The 16,455-nt window shown below is 38.2% G+C and overlaps 1 protein-coding gene across 2 annotated transcripts in view; it reads left to right on the forward strand.

Moving 5' to 3' along the window:
• TTC21B (tetratricopeptide repeat domain 21B) overlaps positions 1–16,455 on the forward strand; it is an 87,432-nt gene that overhangs the window by 40,094 nt on the left and 30,883 nt on the right. For both annotated transcript variants that reach the window (XM_043894344.1, XM_043894345.1), the window contains exons 19-22: positions 1,177–1,283; positions 2,674–2,862; positions 5,605–5,715; positions 6,612–6,693. In XM_043894344.1, coding sequence (XP_043750279.1) covers positions 1,177–1,283; positions 2,674–2,862; positions 5,605–5,715; positions 6,612–6,693 — 489 coding nt within the window. The remainder of the gene's footprint in view (positions 1–1,176; positions 1,284–2,673; positions 2,863–5,604; positions 5,716–6,611; positions 6,694–16,455) is intronic.

Genomic DNA, 16,455 nt, shown 5'->3' on the forward strand with positions numbered 1-16,455 from the left:
ATTCTCCCACTGTCGCCCTGTCCCTGCTTGTGTAGATTACAGCAGTAGCCTCCCCCGGCCTCCCTGTTTCCACCCTCAGCCCCACACCCCAACACAGTCACTCCCAAGCCAGCAGCAGCATTGGACCTTTCAAACAGTGGAAGCCCGGACCCGCCGGCTCAAGCTCCCCCTTGTCTCCCATTTCGCTCAGAGTTAACTGGAGTCTTCCAGGGGCTTACACGGCCTCCGCGGGGGCAGCTGCCGCCCCGCGGACCTCTCCTTCCGGCCTGCTCTCACCATCGTCACAGCCTCCTTGTGGTTCCTTGTACGCCTTTTCTTACCTGTAAAATAGCAATAACAAAACATGCCTCAGGTGGAAAGCTTAAAGAAACAATGTACGTAAACCGCTTCAAACATAGTATGACACACCTGATAAATGGTGGGAGAAACAACTTGTGTTAATTATCTAGAGTTCCTTTAATACTCTTAGGTTTATAAAATATTGAAAGAGCACTTGCCATGTACAAGACTTTGTTTTAATTGCTTTGCATCTATTAACTTATTTAATAATTTATGAACCTGAACTTTTACAATAATTCTTTGAGATAGGCACTATTATTTCCCATACTTTACAGACGAAAGGGAGGAACAAAGAGGATAGATATCCTGTTCAATTTGTATCTTGTTAACTAGCAAGTGATAAAGCCTCGATTTGAAACCAGACAGGTTGACATCAAAGTCAGTGTTTATTATGTGTGTGTGTGTGTGTGTGTGTGTGTACATATATATATATATATATATATATATATATATATATACACTTTGTTAAGTTCTACTATTAAAAAAATAGCAGTTCTCTTAATTGCATGTACCAAATACCCTATCTTGTCTCTGAATAACTTCGATAAGCGGAAATGCTTACACACTTAATGAAAATCGAAATTCTTACTGTGTTGTATTGTTCTCTTATATGTCTAAGAAGAGTCTCCAGTTGCTATACAGCTCTTTAACCTTTCTTCAGGCCACTTTTTAATCATAAATCCTTCCCCCTGTGCCAAATTTGGCCATTCTTCATTTAACTTACTGAACATTATTAAGCTTAATTCACTGTTTTTCAGAATCAAGTTTAAGAACTTGTAGGAAAATGTAAACATTTTAAATGAATCATAACTTTTCCCAGTATATTTTCTTTCGTAGTAAATGAACTGTCGGCCCTCATGGAAGATGGACGTTCTCAAGTTCTTCTAGCAAAAGTTTACAGTAAAATGGACAGACCCGATGATGCAGTCACTTCATTGCAACAGGTAACACAAATACCTTTGTTTGTGAAAGAATGAGGGTGGGTGGTGGTCTCAGAAGGAAACATACTACATACAAAAAAAAAAGACAGTCTTTTGACCCAGCTGTTCTGGAAGATAAGTCAAATGGAAATAACATTTGAATGCCAGTGGATTGTACTGTTTAAAAATATCATTGCTGATTATTATAACAATTAGGGAAGGTTGATATTTTTAATCCTGTTTTACAACCGAAGAAGCTTAGTTTAATAACTTGCAAGAACTCACTCAAGTAGTGTCATAGGCGGGAGTTAAACTCACTTTTCTTTCTGTTTATTTCTTCCATTTATTTATATCTTCTTTAATTTCCCTTAATACTTTGTGGTTTTTCAATGAAGAGGTTTTTCAAGTTTCCTTAGATGTATTCCTAAATATAAGTGGCTGTATGTTTTGATGATCTCTTAATTTCTAGTTTGCTAACAGTATTTTTAGTACATAACTTAAATTTTATCTAATGCACTGTCTGCATCTGTCAAGATGGTCATGTGACTTTTTTTCCAATTTTTTTCTGTTAATGTGGTATATTGATTGATTTTCAAATGTTAAACCATCCTTATATTCCTGAAATAAATGACACTTTGTGATTTTTTAAAAAAGATATTGCTGGAATTTAAAGATATTTGCTAATATTTTGTTCAATGTTTGTGCACATACTTTCAAGAGAAAGACTGTTCTCTAAGACATGCTATTTCTTAATGTTTGGAACAATAATTCAGTATTAGCATCTTTGAGACTTTGAGGCTTCTTTGATGGTAGATTTTTATTAATGGGTTTAAAAATCTCTAGATTTCAGACTCATCATTTTAAAATTTTTCCTTCTAAGTGATGTCCTTAATACCTTCCCAAGAATGGAACAGCTAAGTTCAATAGCCTCAATGATTTTGGAGAGTTAGCATGTTTTACGAGGGTGCTCCCCTCAGAAAGACTAGACTGATCTATATGCCATTGACAGTATGTGGATGTACTTACTCCCTGAAACCAGCCAATATTTGATTCAATATCTTTTAGGTACTATTCTATTAATGTAATAAACACTTACAATTTTTAATGATAGTATCTAGACATCTTTTCTAAATATTTGTTCCATGGTTGCATTTCCTCCTCAGAGAGTGCATATAAAAGACTCTGTACTTTTATAGTATTTTAAGTTTCAAAGATAAGTGCATGGTTCATTTGCAAAGAAGTACCTTTTGAAGGCCTCAATTAAGACATTATCTTTGGATCAGGCTTTGTTAGATTGAAGACCAATAACGCTTAAATAAACCTGTAAAATTATGCTACATGTGAATTATTGAGAATTGTTTCGTTTCTTTTCCACTTCTTTTTTTAATTGCTTTTTATCCTTACATTTTACTAGGCTCGAGAATTACAAGCTCGGGTGCTAAAACGTGCTCAGATGGAACAGCCAGATGCAGTTCCTGCACAGAAACATTTAGCAGCTGAAATTTGTGCAGAGATTGCAAAACATTCTGTTGCTCAGCGAAACTATGAAAAAGCAATTAAGTTTTATAGAGAAGCTCTTGTTCATTGTGAGACAGATAATAAGGTCAGTACCTTTATAAAATTTTCATTCCAGATGTCATCTCATTCCCCAAATGTAAACTTCTTAACAGCTTATTTATAAAGATTTGAAAAGAAATGTACCAAAAATACATGATGGCTGAAATTAATAATGTTAGAGTCTAAAAATTATTATGGAACAAGTGATAAAAAGTAAATCTGTAAGCTTTTCTTTATGTTCATCTATGTTTTAAGAATTACTGTAAAACAATTTCTCAATCTCAAATACCTGAATCCAGAGGATTCAGTTCAGTTAACTGAATACCTATTGTATATCAGTCGCTGTTTAGTGCTGGATGTTACAAAAGTGGCTAGATTGAATCTCTTAACCTCAATTGGCACAATGTTAGAATAAGTGTAAAGATAATGTTAGTGTAGAAAATATATACATGGCCAGTATTTTTTGAAAATTTTATTTTGATTTTATTGGCCTGTATCACTGATTTATAATGTTAGTTTCAAGTATACAGTGAAGTGATTCAGTTATATTTATTTTTTTCAGATTCTTTTCTCACATAGGTTATCACAGAATGTTGAGTAGAGATCCTGTGCTATATAGTGTTCGTTCGTGAAAGTCACTCAGTCATGTCCGACTCTGCAACCCCGTGGACGATACAGTCCATGGAATTCTCCAGGCCAGAATACTGGAGTGGGATACTTTCCCACTCCAGGGAAATACTTTCCCTTCCCCAGGGGATCTTCCCAACCCAGGGATCAAACCCTGGACTCCCACATTGCAGGTGGATACTTTATCAGTTGAGCTACAGGGGAAACCCTATCTTGTACCCAGTAGTGTGTGTATGTTAATCCCAAGCGCCTGACTTATCCCCTTTGGTAGCCATAAGTTTATTTTTGATATCTATAAATCTGTTTCTATTTTGTAAGTAAGTTCATTTGTATCATTTTTAAAAAATTAGATTCCACATATGAATGATATCATGATTTTAGCTATTCTGAGTTCACTTAGTATGATAATCTCTAGGTCCATCCATGTTGCTGCAAGTGGCGTTATTTCAGCTTTTTTGTGAGTAATATTCCATTTTAATATGTACAACATCTTTATTCCTCTGTTGATGGACATTTAGGTTGCTTCCATGACTTGGCTGTGGTGAATGGTGCTGCTGTGAACGTAGGGATATATGTATCTTTTCCAGTTATGGTTTCTCCAGATATATGCCCAGGAATGACATTGCTGGATCGTATGATAGTTCTATTTTTAGTTGTTTAAGAAACCTTAATACTGTTCTCCATAGCAGCGGTACCAATTTACATTCCCACCAAGAGTGTAGGAGGGTTCCCTTTCTCTACACCCTCTACAGCATTTGATGTAGACTTTTTTTTTTTTTTGAAGGTTAATTGTTTTTACAGAATTTTGTTGTTTTCTGTCAAACCTCAACGTGTGGCTCAGCTGGTAAAGAATCTGCCTGCAATGTGGGAGACCTGGTACAGACTTTTTGATGATGGTCATTCTTGACCCAGTGTGAGGTGACACCTCACTGTAATTTTGATTTGCATTTCTCTGATAAGTAGTGACATTGAGCATCTTTTCACCTGATTTTTGGCCATCTGTATGTCTTCTTTGGAGAAATGTCTTTTTAGATTTTCTGCCTATCTTTTGGTTGTTTTTTTTTTGCTTTTTTAATATTGAGCTGCGTGAGCTGTTAATTTTGGAGATTCATTCCTTGTCACATTGCTTGCAAATATTTTCTCTCATTCTATGGGTTATCTTGTTTATTATGGTTTCCTTTGCTGTGCAGAACTTCTCAGTTTAATTAGGTCCCATTTGTTAATTTTTTTTTTTTTTTCATGACTCTAGGAGGTGGATCCAAAAAGATGCTGCTGCAAGTTTATATCAAAGAGTGTTCTGTGTTTTCCTCAGAGCACTTTATAGGTCCGGTCTTACATTCAGGTCTTTGACCCATATTGAGTTTATTTTTGTGTGTGGTGTTAGAGAATGTTCTAATTTCATTCTTTTACATGTTTCCTGTAGTTTCACGTGCATGTATCTTCCTTCAAACCTCTCTCTTGACTTCCCTGCCGGAAGGCAGAGGGGAATGGCGGTAGTCAGCTCCCTACAGGAACCGTCTGCTAGTGTTGATAGTTTTCAGCTAGCATCTCTAGGATTTTCTACTCTCAGATCTTGGTAGATGATTAACATTTTTAAAAAATAGTCCAGTAAGTGTCTAAATATGTAAGTGATGTAAAACACAAGACAGCCATGTTCTAGAATTTTGAAGTTTAAGATTGAACATTTTGAATTAATATAACTCTTTCAGACATAAGGCAAAAATAGTGTTTTCTAAGTCACAACCAAACAGGTGCCTTGTTCAGTGACGACTGAAGTGACTGAAATCATAGTTGTAAATCTGGAGCGTATCTGCTTTAAGCCTTTAATTGATATTTTACAAATGAGGAAACAGGTTTAGAGAGGTAAAGGGACGTGGCCCCATCGTGGAGATGCTTGGACTAGAATCTTAGCTGCTAATTTTGGACCTGTTCTTTTCACAATGCTTTGTCTCTCTCTACTTTTCAAGTGAGTTACAGCCTGTTTTTCCATAATTTTTCCAGTATAAGAGAAACTAGAGATGAGCAACCCTATAGCTTCACCTGCCTGTCGTGGTTGGCATTTTTATTGCACTAACTTTTGGTCAAGTGACATCTGTGCCCTAGACACTTTCCTAACTTTCTGCTCTAGACTGTTTCTGATTAACCTTGCCTTTCTCTATAGATAATGCTGGAGCTGGCCCGATTGTACCTGGTACAAGATGACCCCGACGCCTGCCTGCGGCACTGTGCCCTGCTTCTCCAGAACGACCAGGACAATGAGGCCGCCACCATGGTTAGTCCAGGACACTTCAGTGCCAGCAAGGCAGTCGTGTCTTGTATTTATTCCATGTGGCAGTTTCAAATTTTACCTGATAAAACTAGTAGTAGATGGGAGGCCAGGCTCTTTTTGGCTTTTGGAAAAAATAATATTTTTAAGATTATTAGTACATTTTTAGTTTTTCTGTATGACTGAAAGGATGCCTGGTCAGGAATGGTTCATGTGATCAAGTTATAATTTCCTAAAGACTACAGTATTTACTTAAACATGCTGGAGTTTTTAACAGTTTCAGTCAGACTTTCTGAATTACAGAGAAAATTCTTCATATAACATTTTAAGACACTGTGTTTTAAATAGTTTTGCTTGTCTTTCTCAATTTTAGGAGGGTTGAGGCTTTGTTAGTTTTTCAAACAGCTTCATAGATGACAGTTTGTGAGGTTCATTTAGTAATTTGACAAATGAGTCACTATAACTGAAAAATACAAGAACTCTCCCTTTTTAAATACATAATAAGAAAATCTCAGTAAGTCTTGCTCGTTTTAAATTCCTTTGAAATATTGTTTTGGGTTTTTAAAAGATTTTCTTGTTATTTTTTCAAAGTCCAGCGAGGTGTCTTCTCTATGATAACACATAGAGTGCAGTTTCCTTCAAATTTCTGTTTTAAAAAATAACTGCTTATAACATATTTTCTGGTAAAAATAGTTTTTGTGAACAGAGAGATCTGTTTCACATCCTTGATGGATCTCAGTGCTAATCTGCTTAAGGTGTACTTGAATTTTAAATGGCTCCGTTTTATAAAACTTTGCCCTCATGTTTCTCCTATGTGTTTTCATAGCAGTCAACCTTGATAGGAATAATATGCTTTGTGAAATACATGGCTGTATGTTTAGAACCAACTTTTACCTTTATAGATGATGGCAGATCTCATGTTCAGAAAACAGGACTATGAACAAGCCGTGTTTCATTTACAACAGCTTTTAGAACGAAAACCAGGTAAATATCCGCTGGCTTTATCTTCAAATGCAGTACACTCCCTTTCTCTTTTTGGCTGTTACACTTCTTGAAAAAACCACACCGTTGGTCAAATCCAACACTGCTTATTCCACACCTGCCCTTGAGCAGCTCAGATGATTATAAGGACAATGACTGGTCATTAAAGTCACTGGTCTCATTTTAAGACCACCAACCCCAAATGTACCCTCAGATGCTACCAGGCAATCCTGCTGTCTCTCTCTGAGGAATTCACTCACTCCATCTCCGTTTTACACTTCTTCCTCTCGCTTCCGTCCCCAAGTCAGCCTGCCCCCAGCCCTTTCCCCACCCCAGGTCTGCCATTCCCCCTGCAGCACGGCTCTGGGTGGGCACTGGATGCTCCCCTTGCTTCCTGAAGGGTTTGCCTTCTGGCGTCTGTGTCTCCTGCACTGTCATTTTCTTTGCAGTTGGCACATAACTAGGCTGTGCCATCTCCCCGCCTTGAAGGCATCAGTACATACATAGAAACCACCTCCCACCTCTCCATTCACTCTCCCCTCCCGCCTCCTGCTCCATCGCTCCGTTTTCCTCAGGGATTTCTGTCTGTGCTGTCTTCACTGTCTGCTGAACTCCAGGGAGGCTGTCAGGGAACTCCATGTTTCCGGATCCAGCTCTAGTTCTAGTTCTCTGCTTCCCCAGGTCTGACAGTGTATTTAGCACAGCTTATCCCCATCCTTCATCAGAGCCTTTCTTCACTTCTGGGATGCTGGGCTTACCTGGTTTTTCTTCTCCCAGCTGACTGTTCTATTTCACTCTCCTTTGTTAGATCTATCTACTCTTTATGACGTTTAATTTTCAGAATGTTTTAGACATCTGATCTCAAACTTTTGCCCCATCTTTAATACCTTCACCACACTCTTATGACTTCATCCAGACCTGGTGTCCTTCCTGTCCGGAGTACGGTCTTAACTCATCTACACCACTGCCTGTTTGCACACCCATGCGGGTGCCTGGGAGGCTCTTTAGCTTAACCTGTCCAAAGTAGAACACCGGGTCTTTTCCTTCCCTCCAGACCTGCTCCTTCTGTTTTTCTTTCAGTAAAGGGCATTAGCCATTAGGCATTTGCTCTGGTCCCCAGCCTTCTAGTTACCTTTGTCTCATCTTTTCCTCGTACACCACATCCAGCATGTGAGCAATATACAGCTACCAGCGTCGGATATATTTCCAGGTACATAGATGCTGCAAAGTAAATGTTTACTGGTTAAATGGATCAATGAATGACTGCAAAATACCAAGTTGTTTAAAAATACAAAATTTTAAGTAAACTTTTATTGTCTATGTGATATTTTATGCTTTTAATCTTGTATTCTATGCTTTATTCCTAATAGGACTTTATAAACTTATCTACTAGTCAGTCTTTTCAGAATTATTCTAAAACCTGCACAGTACTTCATGTGTGTTACAGATCATTCTCAGTAGAACATCTTATACTTTAATATTGTGTTTGAGCTTACTTCAGAAATGTACTAATTTGACCTAACCTAGCTAGTAGAAAATTCTCTTTACAGATCTAATTATTGCACTCTTAACAGATTACAAACCTTTTCTCTCTCAAAATCTCCAGATCATCCTGAGTTTTCCCCCTCCCTCACACTAATTGGTTAGCAAGTCCCATTAGTTCTCTCTGCTTAACAGTGAACTATCATGTCCTATCTTCTCCTAGCCCCCTGCTCTAATTAAGGGCTTTATTAACCTGGCGCTAGTGGTAAACAATCCACTTGCCAAGCTGGAGACAAGTTCAGTCCCTGGGTTGGGAAGATCCCCTGGAGTAGGAAATGGCAACCCTCTCCAATATTCTTGCCTGGGAAATCCCATGGACAGAGGCGCCTGGCAGGCTACAGTCCATGGGGTCTGAAAGGGTTGGACACAACTGAAGCGACTTAGCACATACCTCTCACATGGGCTAGTGCAGTTTCCCAGCTAATCTTCCAGTCTCTGGGCTCTTGCTCTTCCAGGCCATTACAGGACTATCATATTCATTCTAAAACTATTTTTAAAAAAGTCTAAAAGACTAAACTAGAGCATTATTTTGATAGTAATATATGCCAGGGGTATCCTTCCATCTGTATTTCGTATCCCACTTCTTCTAATTCAGTACACTGCCCTCTCCATTCGATTACCGATCCTGTCTTTGCACATGCTGTCTGCCCTTTGAATAATAAGATCCCCCGCCTGCCCTTCAGGCTGCTCAAAGGTCTGTGCAATGTGAAACCTTTTCTTCCTCCCCCAGGCAATGTTAGGAATTCTGTGCACTGAAATGCCATCACACTTCATTCCTCGTTACATCACACTGTGTGGTTTTTTTTGTTTTTGTAGTAAGTCCTCACTATTCATCAATAATCATGAACATGAATAATCATGTTTCAGAATATAATACATTTCACCTTTTGACAGATTTCTTAAGTGTACAGATTTATCCTCTGTCAAATTTCGTGGTTAACCAAAAGACAGGTTAATGCAATCTAACCTTTCAGTGGTAATTATAACTTCAACTAATAATAAATGCATTTCAGTAATATTTTAAGGTGATACTTATTCAAGAAACTGGCCTCCTAAGGTTGACTTTAGATTATATCAACAATATCATACATTACACACATTAGCAAAGTCATACCAAAAATTGGGGGCCACAAATTTCATCCTAAATTTACTTCTTGTCTAATTCAATATAGCTTTTAGATTCTATGGCTTTTTTATAGGGTAGTCCTAGTTTTTATTACAATATTTGGCATTATATATATTACTGTTGATGTTTGTAATTTTAAGCTCTTTAATGCTTTTATTTTACTTGATTTCCATGGCACTCTCAAGGTCAATCTTACAATCCTATTTTAAGAAAGTGAGTGATCCCAGACTCAGAGAATTTGAGTAATTTCCTTGAATTTGCATAGTCAAAGAAAAATAGAAAGTGAAGTTGCTCAGTCTTGTCCAACTCTTTGTGACCCCATGGACTGTAGCCTACCAGACTCCTCCATCCATGGTATTTTCCAAGCAAGAGTACTGGAGTGGGTAGCCATTTCCTTCTCCAGGGGATTTTCCTGACCCAGCAATCAAACCTGGGTCTGCCGTATTGCAGGCAGATGCTTTCCCATCTAAGCCACTAGGGAAGCTGAGTTTCATAGTCTAAGGACAATACAAATATCTGAATCTTCTTTACAAAACCATATTCATATCATATCCTCTTTTTAATGATGCCAAAGGCAGAGGCAATAAAATTTTGAAAACAAACATTATGGGTTAAGAAAGGCAAATGTGGGTGGGGGGTGTGGTCAAGATGGCAGAGTATTAGGACATGAAGTTTACCTCCTCCCACAAATACATCAAAAATATATCTACATGTGGAATGACTGTCATAGAATATCTACTGAATGTTGGCAGAAGACCTCAGACCTCTGAAAGGACAAGAAAATCTCCACATAACCTGGTAGAACAAAAGAAAAAAGAAAAGCAAAAAAGTGAGAAAGGAATTAGGGATGGAACCTGCACTCCTGGGAGGGAGCTGTGAAAGAGGAAAGGTTCTTGCACCCTGGGAAGTCCCCTGACGGGGAGATCAGCTGAAACAGAGGGGGCGCTTTGGAGCCTTGAAGAATGCAGCAACTGGTTTTGCCCCAGCTGGAACGGAGAGAGACCTGCACAGCCAGTCACCACTCTGCACTCACCACCCGGAAACACATGTCCACCAGCGTGGGTGGGGCTTGGTAGAGAAGCTCAGGCTTCAGAGATCAGATCCAGGGAGTAAAGTGGGGTGGGCTATGCAGAAACCTCAAGATGCTAGAGTCTGCAACTGCACCTGAGGATGTAGGCAGAAGACGCCTGGTCTGCTTTAGAGGCTGGGCATCACTGTGTGGGTGGTGTGCAAGGGGAGGGATGGAACTCGCCATTACAGCCTTTTTTCCTTTGTGAGCGCTCAGATGTCCAGACACAGCCTGCACGAGCTCCAGGAGCAGATGTAAGCCAGCACTGCCCCCGGGGCTTCAGAGGTGGTCGGGAGCTGCCAGCACTGCCCCCGGGGCTTCAGAGGTGGTCGGGAGCTGCCAGCACTGCCCTGCTCCATGCTTCAGGCAGGTCTCCAGCCAATGACTCCGTCCTCCCGGACTCCCTGGGCAGTCACGAGCTGCCTCTGTTCCCGTTGCATGTTCTAGGGGCGTGTGTGAGCCACCGCCACTGCTGAGAACCCCAGGACTGGGCACCAGCAACTGCATCTGGATATCCTCTTCAAGGGGATAATGACTAGCCCACACTAAGGAAAGAGGCAGCAAGCATCCATACAATAAACAACCCTCACACCAAAAATATTAATCCCACATGAGCTCCATCGGGATGCTCCCACATATAAATAGGCTCCCAAGACCACAGTGCATAACTGTTTCTCCTAAACTCAGAGTAAGGGAAACAGAAGTAAAATGAAGCAGAGGAACCACTCCCAGTTAAAAGACTGAAAGAACTCCCCTGAAAAATCAGGCAATGAAACAGACCTCTTCAGTTAATAGATACCAGTCTCAAAAAGAAGATAATGAAAATACTAAAGAAATTAAGAAAGGCTGTCAACAGAAATGCAGAGTACTGTAGAAAGGAACTAGAAAATGTAAAAAAAAAAAAAAAAAAAAAAGAACCAAGGAAAATTAGAAAACTCATTTACCAAGACAGAAAATGAACTAAAGGCAATGAATAATGGAATGAATAATGCAGAAGAATGAATAAGTAACCTGGAAGATAGAATAATGAAAAACACCCAATCAGGACAGAAGGTCAATGAAAAAAAAAAATGAAAGCAATATTTGAGACCTTTGGATAATTTACCATGCCAATCTATGCATAATAGGGATTCCAGAAGGGGAAGAAAGAGAAAAAGAACTCAAAACCACATATGAAGAAATTATGGCTAAAAACTTCCCAAAACCTAAAGAAAGAAACAGACACCCAGGTCCTACAAGAAGTACAGAGGTAGGAAATCATTCACACACCAATATGATACCAAAACCAGCAGTTGTGAGGAGAGTACAAATGCAGGATATTGAAAATGCACTTGAAATAAAAAAACCAGCAACTTAAAAGCAATCTTGTTTATATATAGATTGCTATATCAGAACCTCATGGTAACTGCAAATTGAAAATCTCTAATAGATACAGAAAAAGAAATCCAAAAACTGAAGTTAGTCATCAGATCACAAGAGAAAAAAGGGGAGGGAAGGAAAAATACCTGCAAAAACAAATTCAAAGCAATTAACAAAATGGCACCAAGAAAGTACATATTGATAATTACCTTAAACATGAATTTATTAAGTGCTCCAACCAGCATATATAGACTGGCTGAAAAATAAACTTAAAATGTATTAAAGACCTAAATGTAAGACCACCTGATACTATAGAACTCTTAGAGAAAAACATAAATTTTTGACATAAATTGCAGCAGTATCTTTTTGGATCCATCTCCTAGAGTCATGGAAATAAAAACAAATAAAAATGGGTAAACTCTACGTAAACTCTAAAGCTTTTTGCACAGCGAAGGAAACCATAACAAAAAGACAACCCACAGAATGGGAGAAAATATTTGCAAATGATGAGACTGATGAGATTAATCTCCAAGGTCTATACACCTCATGTAGCACAATATCAAAAAAATAAATCACCCAATCAAAATATAGGCAGAAGACCTAGATTGACATTTCTACAAAAAAGACATACAGATGACCAAGAGACACATGAAAAGATGCTCGATACTGCTAATTATTAGAGAAATGCAAATCAAAGTTACAGTAAGATATTACCTCACACCACTCAGAATGGCCATCATCAAAAAGTCTACAAACAGTAAAGTCTGGAGAGAATGTGGACGAAAGGAAACCCTACCACCCTGTTGATGGTAGTGTGCATTGGTAGAGCCACTATGGAGAACAGTATGGAGGTTTCTTAATAGAGCTCCATATATATGATCCAATAATCTCACTCCTGGGCATATATCCAGTCAAAGTCCTGGTTTGAAAGGATACATGCACCCAGTGTTCATTGTAACACTGTTTACAATAGGGAAAACATGGAAACAACCTAAATCTTGATTGATAGATGAATGGATAAAGAAGATGTAATACATATGTACAATGGAATATTACTCAGCCATTAAAAAGAATGAAATAATGCAATTTGCAGTAACATGGATAGATCTGGAGACTTTCATACTATGTGAAGTAAGCCAGACAAAGACAAATATCATATATCACTTATGTGCTGAATCTAAAAAATACAAATGAACTTGCTTACGAAACAGGAACAGACTCACAGAAATCAAATGTATGGTTACTAAAGGGGAAAAGTCAAGGAGAAGGGATAAGTTGGGTGTTTAGGATTGATATATACACACTACTATACTTAAAATAGATAACTGAGAAGGACTGACAGTGTAGTACAGGGAACTCTGCTCAATATTCTCTAATAGCCCAGTCAGGAAAAGAATTTGAAAAGGAATGAATACATGTGTATGTATAACTGAGTCACTTCACTGTATACCTAACTATACTCCAGTATAAAATAAACATTTTTAAAAAAAGAATAGCTCTTTTCATGTACAAAAAAGAATTTCTTAGATAAGCAGAAACTAAAAGAAACAGCATTACGAAATCCTAGAGGAAATATCAAAAGTTCTTCTCTGAATAGGAAAGAAGAAAAAATATATAGGAAAGAGAAAATCACAATTAGAAAGCAAATCATCCTAATCAGCCAGAACATGGCTTAAAAAAAAAAAAAAAAATTTTCAGTGAAAGTAATGATAACCACAATGAACCATAAAAGATGTAAAAGAGGACATCAAAATTATAAAATGAGTCTGAGGAGAGTAAGAAAAAGTAGATTTTTTTTTTTCATATCTTCAAATGTGTTTGAGCCTATATGATTACCAGTCTAAGGCAAGTAGATATAGGATGTGGTTAACATACTTGAAAAACAGGATAACCACAAATCAAAAACATAACAGTAGATTCACAAAAACCAGAAAGAAGAGAACATAAGTATAATACAAGAGAAAATCATCAAGCCACAAAAGAAACAGAAAAAGGGATAAAGCAGAAATGTAAAATCAATGGGAAAGTTAGGTTAAAATGGCAGTAGTTAGTTATCTGTCAATAATTACCTTAAATGTCAATGGACTAAATGCTCCAATCAAAAGAGAGAGAGTAGCAAATTGGATTAAGGAAGAAGGAAAAAAAACCCAAAAGTCTACAATATGCTGCCTGCAAGAGACCCACTTTAGGTCAAAGGACACACGAAGATTGAAAGTGAAGGGATGGAAAACATATTTCCTGGAAATGAGAGGAAATCGGGGGTAGCATTGCTCATATCAGACAAAACAGACTTTAAAAGGAGAAATTCACTGATTCTGTTATACATATATTTACTCTTTTTTTTTTCAAATTCTTTTCCCATTTAGGTTATTAGAGAATATTGAACAGAGTTCCTATGCCATAAAGAAAGTTAGAGAAGGACAGTATATAATGACAAAAGAATCAATACAAGATTTTACACTTGTCTACATATATGCATAGGGGATTGGAATGCAAAAGTAGAAAGTCAAGAAATAGCTGGACAACTGGCAAGTTTGGCCTTGGAGTACAAAATGGAGCAGGGCAAAGGCTAACAGTTTTGTCAAGAGAACACACTGGCCATAGCAAATGCTGTTTTCCAACAAACCAAAAGATGCATGGACATCACCACATGGTCAATACTGAAATCAGATTGATTATGTTCTTTGTAGCCAAAGATGGAGAAGTTCTATACAGTCAGCAAAAATAAGACCTGGAGTTGACTGTGGCTCAGATCATCAGCTGCTTATTGTGAAATTTAGGTTCAAATAGAAGAAAGTAGGGAAAGCCATTAGACCATTCAGGTATGACCTAAATCAAATTCTTTATGATTGCACAGTGGAAGTTACAAATAGATTCAAGGGAGTAGATCTGGTAGACAGAATACCTGAAGAACTATGGACAGAGGTTCATAACATTGACGAGGAGGCAGTGACCAAAACCATCCCAAAGAAAAAGAAATGCAACAAGGCAAAATGGTTGTCTGAGGAGGCTTCACAAATTGCTGAGGAAAGAAGAGAAGCAAAAGGCAAGGAAGAAAGAGAAAGATATATCCAACTGAATTCAGAGTTCCAGAGAATAGCAGGGAGAGATAAGAAGGCCTTCTTAAGTGAACATTGCAAAGAAATAGTGGAAAACAATAGAATGGGAAAGACTAGAGATCTCTTCAAAAAAAATTGGAGATATCAAGGGAATATTTCATGCAAAGATGAGAATGAAAAAGGACAGAAGCAGTAAGGACCTGACAGAAATAGAAGAGATTAAGAAGAGATGGCAAGAATACCCAGAATTTACAAGGAAGGGTCTTAATGAACCAAATAACCATAATGGTGTGGTCACTCACACATAGAGCCAGATATCCTAGAGTGTGAAGCCAAGTGGGCCTTAGGAAGCATTACTATGACCAGAGCTAGTGGAGACGATGGAATTCCAGCTAAGCTGTTTCAAATCCCCAAAGATGATGCTGTTAAAGTGCTGCACTCAATGGGTCAGCAAATTTGGAAAATTCAGTGGTGGTCACAGAACTGGAAAATGTCAGTTTTCATTTCACTCCCACAGAAGGGTAATGTCAAAGAATGTTCTAACTACCATACAATTGCACTCATTTCACATACTAGCAAGATTTTGCTCAAAATCCTTCAAACTAGGCTTTAGCAGGATGTGAACCGAGAACTTCCAGATGTACAAAATGGATTTAGAAAAGGCAGAGGAACCAGAGATCAAATTGCCAACATTCATTGGATCATGGAGAAAGCAAGATTTCCAAAAAAACATCTGACTCACTGACTATGCTGAAGCCTTTGACTGTGTGAATCACAACAAACTGTGGAAAATTCTCAAAAAGAGGGGAATACCAGACCACTTTGCCTGCCTCCTGAGAAACCTGTATGTGGATCAAGAAGCAACAGAACTGGACATGGAACAACAAACTGGTTCAAAATTGGTGGAAAGTAGTATGTCGAGGCTGTACGTTGTCACTCTTCTTATTTAACTTCTATGCACAGTACATATTGTGAAATGGTGGGCTAGATGAATCACAAGCTGGAGTCAAGAATGCTGGGAGAATATCAACAACCTCAGATATGCACATGGTGCTACCCTAATGGCAGAAAGTGAAGAGGAACTAAAGAGCTTCTTGATGAGAGTGAAAGAAGAGAGTGAAAAAATAACATGGCTTAAAACTCAGCATTCAAAAAACTATGATCATGGCATCCAGTCCCATCACTTCATGACAAATAGAAATGGAAAAGATGGAAGCAGTGACAGATTTTCTTTTCTTGGATTCCAAAATCACTGCAGATAGGGACTGCAGCCATGAAATTAAAAGACACTTCCTCCTTGGAAGAAAAGCCATGACAAACCCAGACAGTGTATTAAAAGGAAGAGACATCACTTTGCCGACAAAGGGCCATATAGTCAAAGCTATCGTTTTGTCAGTAGACATGTACGAATGTGAAGGGTGGACCATAAAGAAGGCTGAGCACCAAAGAATTGATCCTTTTGAACTGTGGTGCTGGAGAAGACTCTTGAGAGTCTCTTGGACCACAAGGAGATCAAACCAGTCAATTGTAAAGGAAGTCAACCCTGAATATTCATTGGAAGGACAGATCCTGAAGCTCCAATCCTTTGGCCACTTGATGTGAAGAGTCCA

This window comes from Cervus elaphus, chromosome 33, assembly GCF_910594005.1.
Source record: "Cervus elaphus chromosome 33, mCerEla1.1, whole genome shotgun sequence".
In the NCBI taxonomy this organism is placed as follows: domain Eukaryota; kingdom Metazoa; phylum Chordata; class Mammalia; order Artiodactyla; family Cervidae; genus Cervus; species Cervus elaphus.